A 24689-nucleotide genomic window follows, 5' to 3' on the forward strand; every position below is an offset into this window, starting at 1 on the left:
CGTCTCTCAGCTGACAAGGCGAACAGTGATAACACATGAGTAAGCTTCAATTCTGTGAGAATAATTCAAAGATTTTGTGAAAACAATGCAGGAAAATCACCAAAAACTTTTGGCAAAAGAAGAGATAAATTTCAGTTCAAATTTGTCAGTTCAACAGTGCTTTAATGCTGCCTTCCCCTTTGTCTCAGTTACTTTATAAGGGTCCTTTATTTGTGTATGTAAAAGAATTTCTTGCCATCCAGTAAGTGGCTGAAGCTGATTTTTTTAGGAAACCCCACGTAGCGAACAATTAAGATACCATATACAGAGTATACTTTGACCAATTTTAAGATTAAAATGTGATGATATGACTTTTTTTAACGTCTGTGCTTTTTATGGTAGTAAACATAGTGGCTTTTATGAAAGGATTATATACTAATTAGTAAAATGCATTTTCTAAAATGCAGAGCAAGTAATGGTCAAAGTTGGCATGGATATGGGGATACACTGACTGGCCATACTTCCACCACAGTTGTCAACTACCAAACCATTTATGGTCAGTTGTTAAAAAAATGCTTTATTAAGCCTCATGAAAGAATAAACCTAGTACTTTACATAAATCAGTGTTATCAATCATCAGAATTTTAAATAGAATGAAAGGAACTTGGACGGAGTATCACACACATAGTTCCAAATTTAGTTGAGCATACCACCTTCCATTTCATTCATCTTAATCCTAAATCCTCATTTCACAACATCTGGTGCAGTTAGAACTAATGTTATCTGTTCTTCATTTATCAAGTCAATATCTAGGACTCGGGACCAAACAAACTTCATTCCTTGTTTCGGGAGATATTTAACATTATATGTTATACCTGAATCACAGCCTGAAGCACAATAGCTTACAATTTGGGCAAAATATGACTTTTTTTCCCGAGTTGCAGGCACATTAACAATTACAAATGAGTCTGTCTGTATACTGGTGGGTAATGTTTGTATTCCTCGGTTCCACACTGTCACTGGTATCAATACTGTTTAATAAATTATGTATCTGTCCACCTGGGGTAACAATGACCAATGGTCAAAGTAACCCCGAAACAGAGATATCATGCGCATGACCTCAGAAATCCTCTATACTGGCAGATATATACATGTGAGCAGAGCAAAAAATTAATCAGTGGTCTGTTTTGAGAATTAACCAAAAAAGATACACGATATAGTTGGAAACACCAAAGACTCCACAGTTAAATGATATTGGAGGATTCTGCACAACCAAATTTTAACACTCAGAATCGCAAACTGTTACGCAAGAAAAGTGTCACTACAAGGCACCATATGGTGTGTATCGATGGAACTTGACCCCTAAACAGTATATACAAATCATTCAACTGAGAGCAAGCAGAGAGCCAAAAACTTTTGATGTGTGAGTGGTCAAAGTAACGATGGCAGTCAAAGTATACCGGGTTTATGTACTTGACTGGTATGCTGAAGACAGTTGACACAAGTTGGTTTGTTCCAGTAGACCTTTCCTTTTACACCACCCCAGAGGAAAAAGTCAGGTGGTGGTACATCAGGTGACCTTGGGGGCCGCCAGCATGGCAGTTTGTACTGCCTCTGCAGCTCTCTGCAGTGTTTCAGCCGGGTGTGACACCTTTTTGATTACTGCCGAGAGTGCAGAGATGATTGCAGACAGCTCTCCTTCTTGCACAGCGGGTGCTGAGCCATGGCTGTGAACAGCTGGGTTGCGAATGGAGGCTGGTGTGTTGCCACTCTTGCCACCTCCTGACGATGTGGCTGCTGCTTTGCACATTTTTCTTTGCGCAAATCTTCAGGTGTGCCCTCATGAGCATGTTTTCCGAATCAGACCTCTTCTGTTGGCTCCGTCTGTGGGCGTGGAGGTGGCAGCATCAGCTGCCAGCGTTGACCTCGTGTTTGCCAGCCGCCTCGCTGCCAGTGCACCTGGGTGCAAATGGTGGAGGAGACTGTCGGCAGTCTTCTGCGTATGGTGCCTGTGTAGGCGAGCAACTGTGGCTTTAATGACTTTGCAGCTGCGGTAACTCGCCACATGTGGGCGCGGAAGCACTGTGCCATGCCCCTCTTCTGCTTGAGATTTTCAAGGGTGACCTTGGTGCTGGCCACCCATTGCAGCTGGTACAGCTGCCTACATTTTTGAGGAAATTTCCCAAGACAGTCAGTTTAAGACTGCAAGTGAGTCCCTTGTGTTAGTAACTGCCAAGGGCTGGGGAGTGTACTGTAGGAAAGTCCAACTGGAAGAACATTACTAGAGGTACAACGGTGTCGTGAAACTTGCAATAGATGAAATCATTAATACTGACCAGTACAGATAATAATGAATCATGCACAGATGAGGAACATAATGAGACTGAGTCTGACTGATTATGAGTCCAATTCTGAGCAATTTTTGTGTACCTACAATTCAGCATTACATTTGTAAATAAATGGTCAAAATTTTACTCATTCCCTTTTTATTGCCACAAAGTAAGTCTTACTACTGGTTCTTTTTAATTTTTAATTTTCTATGAGAACAGATACTGAATTAGCAGCAACAAGCATCATCATTCAACATGACATTATCAATTTCAATTTCACAAATCCTGTAAGCTTTCATTATGCCGCTGTCTTAGTTTTACTTTCCCAGACATACAATACACAGCAGAAGATAGCTGTTATAGTGGTGGCTAATAGAGGGCACTGTCAATGCCAATTTGAGCACAAACTGTATGTGAAATCAAGTGTGTTGCATGATGTCAGTGAGGCTTATTCCCCCACATTCCCTCCCCCCCCCCCCCCCCCCCCCCCCAGCAGTCTGTGCACTGGCAGTCAGTGGGCAGAGTTTGCTCCCTACAATCTCCATAATGGGCTACTGTGCGAGCACACGGGCACACAAACTGGGGTTGGTGACACAGAAACTGCCTATGGTATTAGTGCAGCATGCACTTCAACTGTGCTGCTTGGGTGCTTTTGGTACAACAGCTGATGCCTTGCAAGCAGTACTTGAGGTCTTCTCTCCTAATCTGCAATGCAGATAAACAGTTGCCATTTACTGGATCAAGAAAATTATGTCACTAAAAGTAAATGTAATATCTGGGACTTGTAAAGATATTTAAAAATGAACAGTTGAGATTGCAATAATATTTCTTTATTAACTGGTTTTGGCTTATCTCCACAATTTCGATCATGATATGACCAAAAATCCGAGGAGCCACCAGCACCAGCCATAGAGGGCCAAAAAATTATGAAGATGGCTTGTGGATAAGCCGAAACTGGTTAATAAAGGAATATTATTAAGATCTCGACTGTTCATTTTTAAACATAGAATCAGGTTGCTGCTCTCCGTGGACTACGTTGTCAAAATTTATTGTAAATATACTTGCATCTTCATTAGAAAGTATATAATGAAACTGACAAGAGAGAGGGGGCTTTCCTGCCAGTTGAAGCTGGACATATTTCTTCTTTCCAAATTTCAGGAGAGACTGGGCCACAGCAATCATCATCATACTCCACTGACCAGGCGGCCGCGGTCACCGCTGTCTGGTGAGTAGCCTACATTACCTGTGCCTTCCATTGAATGTGAGGGGGCATGATCATTGTTGTCCCAGCCTGAGTTCCTGAGTCCTAGATGGAAGAAGGGAGACAGCAGCTTCAGGGAACTCCTACCTATGACATAGTGGGTAATGAGCAGCAATTTTGTTTCTCAAATTAAATACTTTTAGTCTGCTCACAAACAGCCAAAACAAAACACATACACCAAAGACTGCCATAAGCATGTGACAGGCTGTGGAGGCAGGGAATGGCTTGATAACAGAAAAGGACTGAAAGGTATAAAGGTTTAGGAGACCATTAGCTTAATTTCATTTCCAAAGCCGAGTGGTCTTCAGATCTGAAGCAGAGGCTGAAAGGCAGACTGGATCTTCAATACCTCACCATACAGGTGGCAGAATGGTAAATATTACATTACACTATCATCAGTTAGCTTTCTGAACCACAAGGCTCCTACGGCTAGTGTGAAAAGGAAACTGGATCTAGAGTACCTCAAGCCACTCCAAATTTGTCACTTCCTCTAAATACTGCCACAACAGTTGTCTGCCAACAGGTAGTGAGGTCACTGTATGTACTGTGTACTTTAAGAACTAACAAAAATTTATGTGCTTTTTGTACAACATGTTTGCAATGCCAAAATCAGGCACACTTATTCTGTTGTGTGCAGCAAGTCGAAACGTCGCAGTTTTGGCAAAGGAAAGGTAAGACTGGACGCAGTTTTTACAAGCTTTAGCTGATTAAATAGTAGAATTTTTCTTTACACCAGTCAGTGCTCGAGTGGTGATAAACTGTCAGCCACAGAAAGAGCATCTTCAAAAGACATGTGTTCCTGTTAAAATACATCTCTACACATACACAGTACAGAAAACACTCACAAGAATCTCTTCTGAGGCATTAGGTAATGATGGCATATGGCATGACCATACGTACAACTAAAAACATTTGCCATTACTATCATCATTGTTGCCATCTCTCTCTCTCTCTCTCTCTCTCTCTCTCTCTCTCTCTCTCTCTCTCTCTCTCTCTCTCTCTCTCTCTCTCAGCATATCTCAGCTGCCTTCCTTCAGTCCAACACCATATTAGCATTTCTGCTATATTTTCAACACTATCTGTGCTTTCCTCATCCCATCTGTAACCGTTTTATTTCCTTCCACCTCATCTGACAACCTTACCCTATTATTTCTCTCTTCTTCTGACCAGTCGAATTTTCTTTGATGTTCAGTTTCTTCGGTGGTGTTGTCATACATTTATAATTGATATCTTATCCCATATTCAACAAGAATGTAATGAGAAAACTGCTTTACACAATTTTTCCATCACCACCACCACGATCTACATCTACTACGCATATGTTATGTTAGTTCACTAAGAACCTCTGGTTAGATGTAAGAGTGTGCCTGAAGGCCTTACTTAACCTTAGCATGCAAAATTAATGTAAATATATGTATTTACAGTGTTATTGCAATTTATTGCACTGGAAGTATGATAAAAAATTTCTGACAAACTGTTTTGTTCTAATACAGAGGAGTGGCAGTGGAAGTCTAATCTCGCCTTCATTAGGAGCTCTGTGAAGCTTTGTGCCATTTCATATTATACGATTGTTGTGTCACTGATCCTGTTCATGTTGATGTGGTTGGTCTACACTGGCTATTGAATTGTTTTTATGATTATATTATTAGTGCTGAATGACAGAATATAGTTTAACCAAAACAACTTGATAGTTTGTCATGTGCCACAATGTGTGGTTGTCAGTTGGTTTTCAGTTAAGGCTCAGTCAAAAAGGAGCAGGCTGTTGGCCATTGCTGTCAAAAACATTAGTCAAACAGACTAAATGTAGCACCTGAGAACAGATTACATGTGTACAACACTGCAAGTGAACCGACACACTGTTGGCGCAGATTGGGAACAGTGGACAACTTGTGCACAATGCTTACAAGAGGACCATCAGACTCATTAATCACAGCTTTTGATGAGTCTTGGGTATGTTGTAGTGGGAGCTATCCTGAGTACCTGGCTAGCAAATTTTCATGCAATGGCCCCTAGTTTAAGAGAAAATTGATGCTGAAGTTTTATGTGTACCTCCTATACCTATTATGTTAATCAGTTTTTGACTGAACAAGTGCAGTGCAGCGACAAAGGTTTACGATTACTATGCTGTTGACATGGGCTCCAATACTGCCCCTGTGCTCTTGCAGAAGGATTTCATATAAAGACAAAAGTACTCATCCTCTATTTTGACCTCCATCACATAAATTATACAAATCAAACCAGCTGCCAGTACCAATCTATGTACAATAGACCCCTAGTGGAAAAAGGACTGAAAATCGATCTGAACAAGATTGGTCGTTCCTTCATAGCACACTATACAATAACTGCATCAGAAAGATATTGCCTTACCCTTTTTTGTATGTGAGAACCACCCAGGAAATTTAGTCACACTGTTCAAAAAAGAGTTGATGAGATGACTCAGAAATTAAAAATGTAATTGTGACTTGCATGAAATCACAGAAGTTCAAAAAAGTGCTAGGTGCTGTACAAAGAGAGCACTCTCCTGTATGTGGGTTAAGATTTGTTTATTTGTTTATTTATTTATTTATTTTCCACATTCAGGGATGCCAGACTGCTTAGAAAATTTACAATAAAATCTTTATAGATGGAAAAACCATTCACCACATCATAAAAGTCATCCCATTGTGTACAAGCAATAATATTTATAGATGAATAAATCATTAGTCATAAAATAAATTATCCAAAAGGATACATCTTTTTAACACTTCTATTAATATTTTAATTATTCAACTTTTACTTTATTTAATTTTGGAAAACTTGACAAAGCTTGCCAAAACTTGGGCAATTTAGACTGCAGGATCATGAGTTTTACAAATTTGCAGCATGTTTAGCTGCTAGGATGTAAAGCAGATGGAACATAGCTCACTGCTAAGACAATATTGAGCTACTAGTTCAGACAGAGCAGGGCATTTGCCGAACAGTGTGTCTTTAACATCACAACCCTTTGATCTCATTATGGATTAAAGCAGTTGTATCGTCACACATCTTAAATACATTAAAGAAAGGCGAACCTCAAACTGCAGCATTTGCAGATTTCGAGAAAGCTTCTGACAATGTTGACTGGAATACACTCTTTAAATTTCTGAAGATAAACAAGACTAAAATGACAGTGAAAAAAAGGCTATTTACAACTTGTACAGAAAACATATGGCAGTTATAAGGGTTGAAAGGCACGAAATAGAAGCAGTGGTTGAGAAGGGAGTGAGACAGGGTTGTGGCCTCTCCCCAATGTTATTGAATCTGTACACTGAACATGCAGTAAAAATACCCAAAGAAAAATTTGGAGAAGAAATTTAAGTTCAGAGGTAAGAAATAAAAACTTTCATGTTCATCAATGACATTGTAATTCTGTCAGTCACAGCAAAGGTATTGAAAGAGCAGTTGAACAGAATGGAGTTGAATTACATCAGATGATGATGATGGAATGACATTTGGAAATGAGACACTAAAAGTAGTAGATGAGTTTTGCTACTTGGTTGGTGAAGTAACTAATAACAGCTGAAACAGAGAGGATATGAAATGTAGAATGGCAAATGCAAGGACAGCAATTCTGAAGAAGAGAAATTTGTTAATATCGAACACAGATTTAAATGTTAGGAAGTCTATTATGAAGGCATTTGTCTGGAGTGTAGCCTTGAATGGAATGAAACACTGACAACAAGCAACTCAGACAAGAACAGACTAGAGCTTCTGAAATGTGGTGCTACAGAAGAATGCTGAAGATTAGATGGGTAGATCACATGAATAATGAGGAAGTACTTAATAGAATTGGAGAGAAAAGAAATTTGTGTCACAATTTGACCAAAGGAGGTGACCTGTTGACGGGAAAAATTCAGAGACATCAAGAAATCGTCAATTGCAGAGGGAGACCAAGAGAAGAGTACAGCAAGCAGGTTTAAATACATGTGGGGTTCCAGTATTTATTCAGAGATGAATAGGTCTTCGGACAACAACAACATTACACTAGTACAGTCATAAACAGATTGGAGAAAACATCACGGTTTCATTATATCAATATGTGGAATGTAAGGAAATTCATAAAGAATAATCATTATTTCAAACCTTAGCCAATATACAGAAAATATACTCTTCCGGATGTAAAGGTCAAACGAAACATATTCCAGAAACCATACTTTTTGACAGATTTTGACATGGAGAAGTTCTGATTTTTAGTCTTTTAACCACTGTGAAGATAATGTATTGTCTTGTTTCAAGTTGCTCTCTGGAGATTTTCAATGAAGCGACGTAATTATTTAAAGCAAAGATTGGGGTTTAACACCTTACTGATGACATACTAATTAGTGCGGACTGGAGAATAATGAAGAAGGAAATTGGAAATGTCCTCTTTGAGAAGACACCATCTCAACTATCATCCTAATCTATTTAGAGAAACCACAGAAAATCTATATCTGAATGGTTAGATGAGGATTTGAAGTCAATCACTATACTCAACACCTTATTATTTAACTGGTTTAAGTAAATAGGCCAAGATTAATGGAAATAAATTTTGTATGTGACTTACATTGCTTTGGTTTCTTGCCATGTATTTCCCCACACGTATACACCATGACGCCGTACTAGAACAGCTGATGTTTCTGGATACTCTTCTAGTACTTGTTTCAGACGGAACTGTAAGTCTTCTTCTCGAGGAGTGTTCTCAATTATAGGAACCACCAATTCCTCATCATAGTGGTAGTATCGTCTCAGTTTCTGATTAAAAATACCCTACAGGAAAAGTATATTTATTATTTCACACATATACACAAAAGAAAGAAAAAATGCAAGAATCAAATATGCTGGAACAACTAGTGGAAACAGGCAATAGGTACAGCAAAAATGAGATGAAATAACAACCAAAGAACACTTAACATATACTAACATAAAAATAAATTTATTGTCTTGTTTGTGTTACAGACTACTTTTTGCCCTTAGCATACTTAATGGTGTGGAGAAATTTTTATTTTCTTCCTATCTTCAACCATGTTTCACACTATATATAACATGAGGCTTTGTTGTCCCCCTCAAAATCCTCTCTCTTCTGTGCCCTTGATTCATACACCTAAATTAATAGTATATACCTTTGGATATGACCCACTGACATATTTCTGAGATATCTATCGTCCACAAATATATTTCCTCCCCCATACTAATTTTCCTGGTGGTGGTGGTGGTGGTGGCACAGTGGTGGTGGTAGTTGTTGTGGTAGTAGTAGTAGTAGTAGTAGTAGTAGTAGTAGAAGAATATTATTATTTCTTTACTTTCTCAGACGTTAAGTCTGGTTAAAAATGGAAAGTGACGCGGACCTTGATCAAGCGTCACTTCCTTTTAACTGTATGGTATGTGTTATATTGCATTTAGGAACTTTCAGGTAATTGAACATGTATCAATAATTACAGATTTCTGTAGTTGTATATATAAGTTTGGATGTAGCTGTATTGCATTGATGTACTGGTGGATATTGTGTGGTATGACTCCTGAAGTTGATAGTATAATTGGTATGATGTCAACTTTATCCTGATGCCACATGTCTTTGACTTCCTCAGCCAGTTGGATGTATTTTTCAATTTTTTCTCCTGTTTTCTTTTGTATATTTCTTGTATTGGGTATGGATATTTCGATTAGTTGTGTTAATTTCTTCTTTTTATTGGTGAGTATGATGTCAGGTTTGTTACGTGGTGTTGTTTTATCTGTTATAATGGTTCTGTTCCAGTATAATTTGTATTCATCATTCTCCAGTACATTTTGTGGTGCATACTTGTATGTGGGAACAAGTTGTTTTATAAGTTTATGTTGTAAGGCAAGCTGTTGATGTATTATTTTTGCTACATTGTCATGTCTTCTGGGGTATTCTGTATTTGCCAGTATTGTACATCCACTTGTGATGTGATCTACTGTTTCTATTTGTTGTTTGCAAAGTCTGCATTTATCTGTTGTGGTATTGGGATCTTTAATAATATGCTTGCTGTAATATCTGGTGTTTATTGTTTGATCCTGTATTGCAGTCATGAATCCTTCTGTCTCACTGTATATATTGCCTTTTCTCAGCCATGTGTTGGATGTGTCTTGATCGATGTGTGGCTGTGTTAGATGATACGGGTGCTTGCCATGTAGTGTTTTCTTTTTCCAATTTACTTTCTTCGTATCTGTTGATGTTATGTGATCCAAAGCGTTGTAAAAGTGGTTATGAAATTGCAGTGGTGTAGCTGATGTATTTATATGAGTGATTGCTTTGTGTATTTTGCTAGTTTCTGCTCATTCTATAAAGAACTTTCTTAAATTGTCTACCTGTTCATAATGTAGGTTTTTTATGTCGATAAATCCCCTTCCTCCTTCCTTTCTGCTTAATGTGAATCTTTCAGTTGCTGAATGTATGTGGTGTATTCTATATTTGTGGCATTGTGATCGTGTAAGTCTATTGAGTGCTTCTAGGTCTGTGTTACTCCACTTCACTACTCCAAATGAGTAGGTCAATATTGGTATAGCATAAGTATTTATAGCTTTTGTCTTGTTTCTTGCTGTCAATTCTGTTTTCAGTATTTTTGTTAGTCTTTCTCTATATTTTTCTTTTAGTTCTTCTTTAATATTTGTATTATCTATTCCTATTTTTTGTCTGTATCCTAGATATTTATAGGCATCTGTTTTTTCCATCGCTTCTATGCAGTCGCTGTGGTTATCCAATATGTAATCTTCTTGTTTAGTGTGTTTTCCCTTGACAATGCTATTTTTCTTACATTTGTCTGTTCCAAAAGCCATATTTATATCATTGCTGAATACTTCTGTTATCTTTAATAATTGGTTGAGTTGTTGAATTGTTGCTGCCAGTAGTTTTAGATCATCCATGTATAGTAGATGTGTGATTTTGTGTGGGTATGTTCCAGTAATATTGTATCCATAATTTGTATTATTTAGCATGTTGGATAGTGGGTTCAGAGCAAGGCAGAACCAGAAAGGACTTAATGAGTCTCCTTGATATATTCCACGCTTAATCTGTATTGGCTGTGATGTGATATTATTTGAATTTGTTTGGATATCAAGTGTGGTTTTCCAATTTTTCATTACTATGTTTAGGAACTGTATCAATTTAGGATCTACTTTGTATATTTCCAATATTTGTAGTAACCATGAGTGGGGTACACTATCAAAAGCTTTTTGGTAATCAATGTATGCATAGTGTAGCGACCTTTGTTTAGTTTTAGCTTGATATGTCACCTCTGCATCTGTTATCAGTTGCTCTTTACATCCTCGTGCTCCTTTGCAACAGTCTCTTTGTTCTTCATTTATAATTTTGTTCTGTGTTGTATGTGTCATTAATTTCTGTGTAATGACTGAAGTTAATATTTTGTATATTGTTGGTAGGCACGTTATGGGGCGATATTTAGCTGGGTTTGCTGTGTCTGCTTGATCTTTAGGTTTCAGATAAGTTATTCCATGTGTAAGTGTATCAGGGAATGTGTATGGGTCTGCAATGTAACTGTTAAATAATTTAGTCAGATGTGAATGTGTTGAGGTGAATTTCTTTAGCCAGAAATTTGCTATTTTATCTTCTCCAGGGGCTTTCCAATTGTGAGTAGAATTAATTGCTTGGGTGACTTCATGTTGCAAAATTATCACTTCAGGCATTTGTGGTATCATCTTGTACGTATTTGTTTCTGCTTGTATCCACCGTGCATGCCTGTTGTGTTGTACCGGGTTTGACCATATGTTGCTCCAGAAGTGTTCCATGTCTGTTATGTTTGGTGGATTGTCTACTTTAATGTGTGTGTTATCTATTGTCTGGTAAAATTTCTTTTGGTTTGTGTTGAATGTTGGGTTTTGTTTCCTTCTATTTTTACTTTTTTTGTATCTTCTAAGTCGTTTGGCCAATGCTTGTAATTTCTGCTTCCTTTCATCTAATTGCTCTATCGCTTCTTGTTGTGAGATTTTACCTAACCTTTTTCATTTTTTTTTTTTTCTGACATTTCATTTCTTATAAATTGTGTTAGCTGTCTGATGTCTTTTCTCAGTTTTTCTATTCTGATCTGTAGCCTGTGTTGCCATGCTGGTTTTGTGGGTTTCTTCTGTGTGTTGGTTGGTTCTGATCTCTGCCTAGTGTGTATATTTAGTGTAGTGAGTGCTCCTATATAAACCAGTAGTTGTAACTCTTCCATAGTTGTATTTTCATTTATTTTGTTGTGTATGATTGTGTTGATAGTTGTTATTGTTGTTTCGACTTGTGGGTTATTTCCCGTTCTATTTGTGCTTGTTCTGGTGGCTGTCTTAAGATTTTGTTTTCCTCTGATTGTTTAATTGATGCGTGTTGTTCTTTGTTTGTTTGCTCTGGGATGTTTGAGTCCATTACTGTATTTTCTTCTTCTTCTGATTGCACATTATTTTGTTCCAGTATTTGTTGTACTTGTTGTTTGATGTTTTCTAATTCTGACTGAGGTATCCTGTTATTTTTGATTATTACACGGATCTGAGCAGCTAGTTGTTGTTCTGTTAAAAATTTTAATTCTGGGTATCTGGTAATAAATGTTGTGTATACTTGTGATCTGTATCCAGTTGTGTTGGTTCCTAAGTTTGTTGCTTCGTAATAACAGAACATAAGGTGTCGGTTAACATCATCTGACCATCTCATCCTCTGTCTTTGTTTTCCTTCTAGGGTAGTTGCAGGAAGCATATCCTGCAAAACATCTCTATTTGGATTTAAATCATTTTCCGTGTCGCTAGCAGTGTCATTACCATTGTAGACGGGCATAGGGTTCAAGCGTCGTCCCCGACCATGATCGCACTTGTCCGAGGCTTCATTAGTTTTGTCCTGAACCAACTAATCACACTAAAAGGGGGGTCAGCCCTATTAGTGGTTTGTTCTTTTCGTCGCCTTTTACGACTGGCACAACATACCGGAGGCCTATTCTTTTCCCAGGCCTCCACGGGTATTATTATTATTATTATTATTATTATTATATTATTATTATTATTATTATTATTATTTCCATCTCACCTCCCTTTTCCCTTTGCTTTCCTGTCACAAATGTTTTGGCTTCCATACAGAGCTGAAAATAGAGTTGCAAATATGCAATTTTCAAACCTTTAATAACCTCAGAATTATTCTGAGACTGCATGGAGAAAAGATTTTCATCTGCATTAGTCTTGCTTTCATTGCTCTTTCATTGTAAGTGTCGTGTACAATTCTGCCTCCTGAACAAAAAAAATTCATTCACCGCCTCTACTGTATCTACCCCCAATTTGATGTGCAGCACAGCTTCATTTTATTTTTGTTGTCTCTCATTGTCTTAAGACTTCCTTTCGCTTAGCTCTAAACTCTAAATTACATAGACAGTTTATTTCATTCACTAGTTCTCATATTGTATTGTATTTTTATTGGCCCTGTTGTCTACAAAAGCAGCTTAGTCATGTACAGGTGAATGTGGTTTCTGTGCATACTTTTTTTTTTAATTACAAATAAAGCACTTACTTCCAGAAAACCATATTTCCACAAACAGAACATTATTATTTGCATATTTTGAGATTTATGTTGAAGAGAGAATGAAGGAAACTAGAAGGAAACTACGTGAGGTAAACTGCATCATAATTACTATCTCTTTCCAATTATGTCATTGCCATTTTTTTCAATTAATAAATATAGTTTACCAGATATACTTTTCTTCAAGATTTCTAACATTTCAGTACCCTTCGTATAATCAGTCATTAATGAATGTTCCAGTAAACATAGGTCTGCAAATCAGCCAATTGTTAGATTAATGAAAAATGTGTGGTTATGATTCGCAACCAATTTCAATATGAAATATTGTCCTTGTCAGCACACATTTATACGAAATGAAAACTTTCTGATCAAGTCCCCATCTAATCACTCTCAGATTTCACCCTCTAATACATATTACTAAAATTAGTACTACATGTGATTACTTTTGTCCAGTTACTCCAGCTGATAGTTTAGCAGGGTTGAAACAGGATTCATATAACAACAAACAAGATACAGTAGTAGAAGATAGGTTTATTAGAAGTGGAGCAAAAAATTAAGACCATATAAAATTAAAACTGGCTATTTGTTTTATTACAGAGGAACAGACCAGGAAGGGAACCGAGGTACTCAGGAAAAGTAAAATTAATATTAGAGATATTAAAGTAAACTTATACAGAATTGAAAGTCTTTATATGCCAAGTAAAAAGTCCATGCAAGAACAAGCTAACAGATGGCTAAAAGTGGTGTAATACTACAGCGATAATTTATAGAAACCTTTAAATGATAGAAAATAACAGCGAAGTTACACTGAGTTAATTAAAACAACTTAGAAATGTATTTGAGTGAGAGAAAATATAATACAAAGTTTTTGACAAAAATGACTTGTCTTTCTCATACTCTTACTGTTGTTGGACTTATGTTGTTATACATCACAATCTGAAAGTTAAGATGACAGATGGGTCACAGTGCCTATCAACACTAGTAACTCCACAAAGACACTTGAAGATTACTTTAAATGTTTGACTAATTCAAGAGACAAATCAGAAATGCATATAATTGATAATGATAATAGTAACAGTCTAAAAATAACTCCATATGAGGTGTATAAACCGCATCAAAGTATGAGGGAAGGAAAGCCTCTGGGGGTGGAGTTTCAACAGGAATGGTTTAAGTCTAAGGGAAAACAATACAAAAGAAGCATGCAAAATTGTTTACTGGATACTTGCAAGGAAGACAATTCTTAGTACTTCAAAAACTGCTCTAATAATTCTGCTTCACAGCAAAGGAGAGAGATAGAGAGAGAAACAATACACGTACTTGCCCCCTCCCTGTAATTCACAAGATACTGTCATGTCGTAACCACAATCAAGTCCAAATCCATAAGCAGGGCTGTCATTGAAGTGTAACACACAGCACTGAAATCACACTTTTTACCAACACCAACATACAGACAGTACTGCTATTTATACAAATATCAAATATTCCCGAACCTGTAATCATTAAAACATATGAAATTTCATGAACCTTCCAGAAATGATAAGTAATGAATAGCAAATAATTGCTGGTGGTCAACTTTGGATTGGTGACCTGCAACGCACCAGCCAGCTGCATGTAGAACAGCTTGTAGTATTTATTGCTCCTTTCCCTGGAAAAACAATGATCTGCCATTTCAGAAATTTGTCATTGGAGCTTACGATGGTACCCTGGATATAGACTATATCAATGGTCGTCTGTACAGCAGCACTTGTGGATTCCCCATACTGGTCACATTATCACAGCCTCCTCATCATCAATGGTAGCCCCTCCCATCAAAAACTTGTGACTCTTCAGGTCTTCAGTTCCCTTGAATAAGAAGCCCTCACTGTCAATCTGTGCCTCAGGACTGTGACAAGGCTTCATTCAGCGCACATGGATGAAGACTCTACACTTTTGTCTCCTTGATGAGTCATAATCCTTGACTCCATATGTAACGTTCTAGGTTGTATCTCACTGGCTGGTGACTGGTGTTACAGCACTCTCGGTCCTTCTCCTGGGTGTCCAGGATCCATGTGCAAGCCAGGTGTCTTGCTTCTTTGGTCCTGGCAAATACCTCCCTTGCTTCTTTGGTCATGGTGATTAAGTGTTTCATGTAGTATTCCATTTTGTCTAGTTGAAATGGGAACAGTATATTCATTGTTGTTTGGCTTCATGACTATGGAGCAGAAAGGGTGGTGTAAGGCCAGTAGTGTCTTTCATTGCTATGTTGTATGCAAATGGCATGACATATGGTATTTTATCCCAATATCACTGTTCAACATCAACATACATTAAGGGAATATCTGCTGTCTTATTAAAGAGTTCTGTGAGGCCATTTGTCTGTGGGTGTTAAGACATTTGTCATCATATGGATGGTGTCGTAACACGAAATTACTTCCAATACTAGTCTTGTTTGGAAAACTTTTCCACAATCACAGATCATCACATAGTGTGCTCTGTGCTTCAGAATGTAGTCTTCCATAAGCAGCCAGGCAATTTCTGCTTCAGCAGTTAGCACAGCTTTAGCAACAGCGTATCAGGTGACACAGTCAGTGCTGACTATTATCCATCGATTCATGGTTCCTGAGCTCAGGAATGTCCAAAAGAGGCCCATCCCTGTTCATTGGAATGGCACTGCTATGGACAGAATTTGTACCAGATATCCTGGAGGTAACTCCAGCACAGGCTCTCACTGTTAGCTTTCCTTATAGTGGCTCACGTAACGTCTAACGGGTCAATGGAGACCCGGCCAGTGATGTGTGTGTGATTCTGCCTAGAGTCTTCCTGAATTCCAGATGATCAGATGTAGGAGTGTTGTGGAAATACTTCCAGATAGTTGGCTACAGATGAGCTGGGATGATGAGCAACCATTTCTGCCCCCATTGGATCATACTTCCTCTTATACAATGATCTGTTTATTAATTAAAATTGTCCTTTGGCCAGATCCTCCTCCTTCAAGGCTTCTATGGTTTCCAGCAATGCTGCATCTTCATTGTGTTAAACACCAATCTCATTTAATGTAGCTATGACAGATTTTTGCCCATGCCATTGTGTTCTGCCAAAGGATTCCTTGAAAGGCAGCTGGTAACCTTGTGTTTGTGTCAGTTTTTGTATACCACTGTCATGGTGTACTTCTGAAGCCCACGTCCACCTCACAGGTCGACCTGATGGATCCTTCAGTCTACTCAGTCTGTGTAGAGAATGGTGGTCCATCACAATGGTGAAAAGTTTGCCACATAAGTACTGCTGGAACTTGTTGATGGACTAAATAACTCCAAAGCATTTATCGGTTGCAGAGCACTTCGTCTTGGACTTCAAGAATTCTCTGGAAGCATAAGCTATAATCTTTTCAGCATATTTCTGAGTTTGTATGAGAATTGAACCTAATCAATAACATTTTAGTGTTGGTCTGAAGTTCTACCTTTACCTTCTTGTGATACAATGTTAGGAATGGAGATGATGTTAGTGCATCCTTAAAGAAAAGGAAACCCCTTTCTTGCACCTTGTTTCAGGCAAATGTAGCATCTCCCTGCAATAGTTCCTGTAATTGATGTGGCTTGCTACAAAAGTCCTGTCTGAATCGCCAGAAGTACAACCACACTCTGGGAAAACTTCTCACTTTATGAATGCACTGAGGAGTCGAGAATCTGCGACTGCTCTATTTTCTCTGGATCAGGGTGGACTCAGATGCCATTCACTAAATGCTCAAAGATTCTTATTTCTTTGGAAGACTAAGGGGCACTTCTTGGATTCGGGCAGGGGAATGAAATTTCTGTACACTTCAATACAAGTTGTTAGGTAGCTTAGATGTTCTTCAGACATGTTTGAGGAAAAAAAACAGTAATGCCATCGAGATGCAAATGACAAGCATATGAGCATGTATTTGTTTTTACGTTTTTCTCACAAGCACCCTGCCCTTCTCCTTTCTCTATCCCATATACAACTGGTTTTAGTGAGCAGTATGTATAGGTACATATTTGTTTCCTCATTTTGCAGTGACAAGATTTACATCATATGTTCAAAGGTGGCTGGAGTGTTAAGTAGTCAAAACAGTGCAACTTTGAACTCAGAAGCTATCAGGGATTCTAAGCACAGTTTTTCCTGGTCAGCCTCATCAACCTCAATTTGTCAGTAGTTTGTCTACTTGTCCATAGTTAAGAAATACTTTGTTCCTTTCAAGCAGTCTAGACTATCATCAATGCGTGGCAATGGAGAGAGATATTTTTTCATGATCCTGTTCAATTGCTAGTAATTGATGCAGAAACACCATGCTTTGTCACCCTTTCTCGCAAGGACGAACAAAGGTGACCAAGGACTCAAAGTTCAGTGATGTCATCATGCAGGATCTTCTCCATTTCCTCACCGATTATCCTTCATTCAGCTGGCGACACCTTTTACGAATGCTGGCTTAATGGGACAATGATGATATATGTTGATATGGTGTTTTACCATGGGCCATTTGGTCTGACTTTTCTCCACACCAGATTTTAAAGCATCTGAAAACTGCTGCAGAACTGTTAAAACATGTTTATGCTGTTCCTTGGTCGAGCTATATGCTATTGGCTGTTTCATAGTGGCTTCCTCAACTGCGTTGTCTGTAGTGGTATGGGAGCATGATTCTTCGTCAATGGCACTAATCTGTCCTACATGACCTGGTTCAGCTGTTGCTACAAACCTACCTTTAGGGATGAGTTGGGGCTGCCCATGACGAAGTTCTCCTTAACCACGTACAATGGTATGATAGTTGCTGGCCTGCAGAATTCACTTGTAAGCCTGAGTAGCGTTTTGCAATCGACAAAAGCATCTGGAGTGACGATTACAAATTGTCTCATTGATGATGAGAGGATTCATCATCTTCAATGGTTAACAACCACCCTGATGAATTTTACGTCTACTAATAGGATAAGATCTGTCAATATGGAGCTCTGATTTTCTACAATATATGACTGCTTGAGATGTCAACAAAAAATCGCATCTGAGAGTAATGTTAGGACTAAATTCTGTTAAAATGACAAATTCAAAAGGTTGTGTTCTGTCACTGAGTGTTATTCTTGCATTGCATGTTCCTGTCCACTGGAAATGTTTCCTATTTGTGACTTTTAGCATAATCAGACACCACTGTCTACAATAAGGATTTGACATTAAAAAAAAAGGAAGCCCCTGAGTCAACTAGTGCCTGGACAGGTTAGCCATTGATGATGAGCATTAGCAGTGTACTGCTTGACACTGTCAGGTCAATTAAATATCTAGGCGTAACATTGCGAAGCGATATGAAGTGGAATGAGCACATAAAGACAGCAGTAAGTCAGGTGAATGGTCAGCTTTGCTTTATTGGGTGTATTTTAGGAAACTGTGTTTCATATGTAAAGGATATCACATACAGAATACTAGTGTGACCTATTCTTGAGTACCATTCGAGTGTTTGCTATGCCCATCAGGTCAGATTAAAGGACAACATCGAAGCAAATTAGACGCAGGCTGCTAGATTTGTTACCAGTAATGAGTGTTGATGGAACCCAGCTGAAACCCTTTTGTTTTGCTGATGACAACATCTTGTTTATGCCTGATACAGATACACTTCAAGCAAGAGAACGTCTTAACATAGCACATTTGAGAGTATACCTGAACAATCATATTACATTTAATGTATAATCAATATACAAAAAAGCTGAAGACAATGAGTGGATGGACTGCAAAAAAAAAGATACAAAGGAGTAAAAAGAGTAGAGTGCTCTTAGCGAACTAAATACATTTTTAAAAACTTAACTTTCCACGTGTATGAGAATGGATGTTTACAATCACTGTGTATTACAAACTATTGCTTGTGTTAGTGTCAAGGACTTTTAAATGCAAAAATCATTCAAGAAGTGAGGGATATTTTGTGAGCATCGGAGAAACAGAGACAAGAAAAACAAACTAATGGTTTGCAGGAATGAAAGGATCATAAGGTATTACTGACTGGGAGAACCTATGTGGGCTCATTTAGCTGCCTTGTGCAAGTCTTCCTTCTTTTGGTGATTAGTGCATCAGTGAAGATGAGATGAAATAATTAGGACAATACAAACATCCAGTTCTGAAAGGACGAGGGAATTTCCTGCCCAGCCGGGAATCGAACACAGGATCCAAGAAACTAAGGGCAGTAATATTAATACATAGACCATGAGCTGTGGACTGGATTAAAAAACAGAACAGACTTAAGGATGCAACTGTACATAAAAAAAGTTTTTCATCACCTCAGTTCCAAGAGTTCCGGAACCTGTAGAGAAAATTGGAATAGAGATCAACATAAACATCATTTCCACCATTTTATTGCTCATAAAAACCACACATTGCATGTTGTACCACCATACAGCGAGACTTTCAGAGGTGGTTATCCAGATTGCTGTACACACCAGTACCTTTAATACCCAGTAGCATGCCCTCTCGCATTGATGCATGCCTGTATTTGTCGTGGCATACTACCCAGAAGTTCATCAAGGCACTGTTGGTCCAGATTGTCCCACTCCTCAACAGCGATTCAGCGTATATTCCTCACAGTGGTTGGTGTGTCACGTCGTCCATAAACAGCCCTTTTCAATCTATCCCAGGCATGTTCAATAGGGTCCATGTCTGGAGAACATGCTGGTCACTCTGGTCAAGCAATGTCATTATCCTGAATGAAGTCATTCACAAGGTGTAGACCATGGGGGCGTGAATTGTCATCCATGAAGACAAATGCCTCGTCTATATGCTGCCAATATGGTTGCACTATCTGTCAGAGGATGGCATTCACGTATCATACAGCCGTTACGGCGCCTTCCACGACCATCAGCGACATACATCGGCCCCGCATAATACCACCCCAAAACATCAGGGAACCTCCAACTTGATGCACTCATTGGATATTGTGTCTAATGCGTTCAGCCTGACCGCGTTGCCTCGAAACATGTCTCCAACAATTGTCTGGTTGAAGCCATGTGCGACACTCATCGGTGAAGAGAACGCGATGCCAATCCTGAGCGGTCCATTCAGCATGTTGTTGGACCCATCTGTACCGCACTGCACAGTATCGTGGTTGCAAAGATGGACTTCGCCATCGACGTCAGGAGTGAAGTTGCGAATCGCGCAGCCTTTTGCACACAGTTTGAGTCATAACACGATGTCCTGTGGCTGCACGAAAAGCATTATTCAACATGGTGGCATCTCTGTCAGGGTTCCTCAGAGCCATAATCCATAGGTAGCGGTCATCCACGTCAGTAGTAGCCCTCAGGCGGCCCGAGTGAGACATGTCATTGACAGTTCCTGTCTCTCTGTATCTCCTCCATGTCTGAACAACCTCACTTTGGTTCACTCCATGATTCCCTTGTTGAGAGCCCTTCCTGGCACAAAGTAACAATGCGGATGCAACTGAACTGTGGTATTGACAGCCTAGGCTTTTTTTTTTATGGTTTTAGGGCACAAAACTGCTAAGGTCATTAGCGCCCAGTCTGTGGCTTAGGTAAAATAAAGGAAATCGGCAGCAATGGGAGTGAAACTCCAAAAGTGTGAAAACTAAAAAACAGAAGGAAAGCTTAGAAAACCACTATAGAAGGGGGGGGGGGGGGTTGTTTTCCCCAAAAAGAGCTTCAAATGACCAACGTCATCTCACTGACACTAATAAACTCAAGGACGCGATCAGCTGAGAGCGTGGCATCTGCTAAAATGAAAGATATATCAGGCGACAGCTGTAGACGGGCGCGTAGCGGAGTAAAGTAGGGGCACTCAAATAAAAGGTGTCTCACCATCCACAGTTGAGAGCAATGGGGACAAAGTGGGTGAGGATCGGCACTTAAAAGATGTTGATGGCTAAAAAGACAGTGCCCTATCCGGAGTCTAGTTAAAATTACCTCCTCCCGACGATGAGTTTGGCAGGAAGAGGTCCAAGCACAGCAATTTATTATTGTTAAGTGTAGACCAATGTGCGTGCCATAAAAGAGCAATGTGACAACATAAAACACTCTGCAGATCAGCAAAGGGAACCATACGAACAGCAGGCTGAAGAAGGGAGACTGCAGCCTTGGCCGCTATACCGGCCGCCTCATTTCCACGGATACCAACGTGTCCTGGGATCAAGAGGAATGCCACAGAGATGCCCCCAAACTAGAGCAAGTGGAGGCAGTCCCAAATCCGGTGGACCAGAGGGTGGACAGGGTAGAGAGCTTCGAGACTGAGGAGAGAGCTGAGTGAATCTGAGCATATAATATACTGTATCTGCTGATGGCGACGGACGTATAGGACAGCTTGGAGATCAGCGTAAAGCTCCGCAGTAAAAACCGAATACTGGTCGGGAAGCCGAAATCGATTAGGGGTGTCGCCGACAATATAGGCACTCCCAACACCAAATGATGTTTTTGAGCCATCAGTGTAAATAAATGTGGCATGCTTCATTTGTGCGCATAGAGCAGCAAGTGCCCGATGATAAGCAAGAGAAGGGGTACCATCCTCGGGAAGCTGGCAAACGTCACGGAGCAGGCAGGTCCGGGGGCAGAGCCAAGGACGTGCTGTACCCCCAGCTGTCAAGAAAGTTTTACAAAAGCGGAAGCAGTTGACGGAAGCAGACTCCCAGTGGTAGTAGAGAGGAAAGGTGGCCTGCATACCCTAAATTCAAGGAGGCGTCGAAAAAAAGGTCATGGGCCAGATTAGCAGGTATGGAAGACAGATGGCTAGCATAAAGACTCAGAAGGATAGCTCACCGATTGGACAGCAGAGGGTCAGCAGTATCGGTATAAAGGCTGTCCACAGGACTGGCGTAAAAAGCTCTAGATGCTAAATGCGATCCACGGTGGTGGACAGAGTCAAGACGCCGAAGAATAGATGGCCGAGAAGAGGAGTAAACTATGCTTCCATAGTCTAATTTCAAGTGAACTGAGGCGCGATATAGGTGGAGAAGGACCACTTGGTCCGCTCCCCAGGAGGTACCATTCAGCACACGGAGGGTGTTGACAGATCGCACACAGCGAGCCAAAAGATAGGAAATGTGGGAGGACCAGCACAGTTTTCTGTCAAACATAAGTCCCAAGAATTTAGCGACGTCATGAACGGAAGGTCAACAGGGCCTAGATGTAGGGAAGGTGGAAGAAACTCATTACGACACCAAAAACTGACACAAACAGTCTTACTGGGAGAAAAGCGGAAGCCAGTTTCGATGCTCCAAGAGTGGAGGTGATAGAGACATCCTTGAAGACGTCATTCAAGAAGGCCGGTCTGTTGAGAGCTGTAGTACATCACAAAATCGTCCACAAAAAGGGAGCCCAAGACATCGGGAAGGAGACAATCCATAATTGGATTTACGGAAATGGCAAACAGTACAACATCTGGCACGGACCTCTGGGGGTATCCCGTTTTCTTGGTAGAATATATGGGAGCGAGTAGTGTTCACTCGCACTTTAAATGTGCGCTCTGCCATAAATTCATGAATAAAGAGGGGCAGCCAACCTCGAAAGCCCCAAGAGAACAGTGTGCGGAGGATGCCTGTCCTCCAACAGATATCGTATGCTCTCTCCAGATCAAAAAATATTGCTACCATTTGGCATTTCCTGAGAAAATTGTTTATTATATAAATGGAGAGAGCAGCAAGATGGTCAACTGCAGAATGGTGCTTTCAGAAACCGCATTGGGCAGGTGTTAAAAGGCTTTGGGATTCCAGCCACCGGGCTACACGGCAGTTCACCATATGCTCCAAAACCTTAGATACACTACTCAGGAGAGAAATGGGGAGATAGCTAGAGGGGAGATGTTTGTCCTTTCCAGGTTTCAGAACAGGAACGACGATAGCTTCCCGCCATCTTCTGGGAAAAGTACTGTCGATCCAAATTTGATTATAAAGGCAAAGGAGGTAACGCAGACTATGGTATGATAAATGCAGCAACATTTGGATGTGGACACCATTCAGTCCTGGGGCGGAAGAGCAAGAAGAAGAGAGTGCATGTTGGAGCTCCCGTATGGAGAAAACAGTATTACAGCTTTCGCTATTGTGAGAGGAGAAAGCAAGAGGTCACACTTCCGCTGCACGTTTCTTCGGGAGAAAGGCTGGTGGGTAATTTGAAGAGCTTGAAATCTCAGCAAAGTGTTGACCCAATGAGTTAGAAATTGCGACGTGTTCCACTAAGGTATCATGCGCGACAGTGAGCCCAGAGACCAGGGAGAAACTAGGCGCACCAGATAACCATCAAATGCGACTCCAAACTCCTGAGGAGGAAGTGAAGGTGTTAAAAGAGCTAGTAAAGAAGTCCTGGCTAGCCTTCTTGCTATCACAGATGACACGATGGTATCGCGCACGTAACTGCTTATAGCAGATACAGTTGGCCAAAGTAGGATGGTGGCGGAAAATGCGAAGAGCATGTCGCCACTCACATATTGTGTCACGGCACGCCTCAGTCCACCAAGGAACTGGGGTGCGCTACGGCAAATCGGAGGTGCGAGGTATTGAACGTTCTGCGTCTGTAAGAATAACTTCTGTAACATGAGTGACCTGTTCGTCGACGCTAGGAAAGTGATGGTCATCGAATGTTGCTAGAGACGAAAAAAGTGTCCAATCGGCTTGGGCCAACTTCCAGCGTTTCGGGCGCATAGATGGCAGTTGTGGCTGCAATCAAAGGACACATGGAAAATGGTTACTCGAGCGTGTATCAGGAAGAGCGAACCATTCCAAGCCCCAAGCTAGCTGAACAGTACCGACCGAAAGGTCCAAATGAGAGAAATTCATTGTGGAGGCAGACAAAAATGTAGGTTCCCCAGAGTTGAGGCAAACAAGATCCACTTGGTGGAAGACGTCAATCAATAGGGAGCCTCTCGCAGATAAGGACCCGGAGATCCCCAAAGTGGGTGGTGGGTATTGAAGTCCGCAACCAGCTAAAAGGGAGGCGGGAGCTGACCAAGGAGATGAAGGAGATCAAACAAAACACAGCGATCGTGGGGATGCAGCTTTGTTTCCTGAAGACAGAAGATAACCAGTGAGTAGGATCTTAAGAGGATAGACAATTCATCCCGATTGGCTCTAATGCCGTGGATATTCCAATGGATAATTGACATAGGATGGACAGCAAAGGGAAGAATCTCACCACGGTTTCTCTCAACTCAACAACTGCCGAGAGCCGGTGGCCGACAGAGTGGAACGGTATTCAGCCAAAGACAGAAGATCCTGATCCATAGGTTGTTTGGGGGCAGCTCCTGCCACCAGCGATCGGCCGGTTGATCGGCTGCCAGCAGTGCGCCTTGGCAACACAGAAGACAGCTGAGGGCGGTTACCGGCAGGTGGCACTATAGTTGAGACATGCCGTGGCGGAGAAGGAGAGGAACTTGGTTTCTTAGGAGCCTTCTTGGAAACAGGACGTTGAGATGAGGGAGGAATTGATGGCTGTGTTGTCGGGGTACGCAAAAAATCTTCGCGAGTAGGCTCTTTTTTGGAAGTCCGGGTGTCTGATTCTGGGGCTCGTGGTTTAGCAGAAGCCGATGAAGGGCGAGTTGTAGAGTGAGCAGATGATAGCGGGGAGGTTGAACAGCAATCTTTGTGCTGGCCGATCTGACAACCGTGGCACTAAAGGTGAGATTAAAAGTCTGCATGGCTGCTCCTTAGTAGGCC

General features: G+C 40.4%; 1 protein-coding gene across 1 annotated transcript in view; it reads right to left on the minus strand.

Moving 5' to 3' along the window:
- The window catches only part of LOC124721731 (probable methylthioribulose-1-phosphate dehydratase), a 103471-nt gene that overhangs the window by 14106 nt on the left and 64676 nt on the right, over positions 1-24689 (minus strand). The window contains exon 6 of the mRNA XM_047246830.1: positions 8132-8334. Coding sequence (XP_047102786.1) covers positions 8132-8334 — 203 coding nt within the window. The remainder of the gene's footprint in view (positions 1-8131; positions 8335-24689) is intronic.

Source organism: Schistocerca piceifrons, chromosome X, assembly GCF_021461385.2.
Source record: "Schistocerca piceifrons isolate TAMUIC-IGC-003096 chromosome X, iqSchPice1.1, whole genome shotgun sequence".
In the NCBI taxonomy this organism is placed as follows: Eukaryota; Metazoa; Arthropoda; class Insecta; order Orthoptera; family Acrididae; genus Schistocerca; species Schistocerca piceifrons.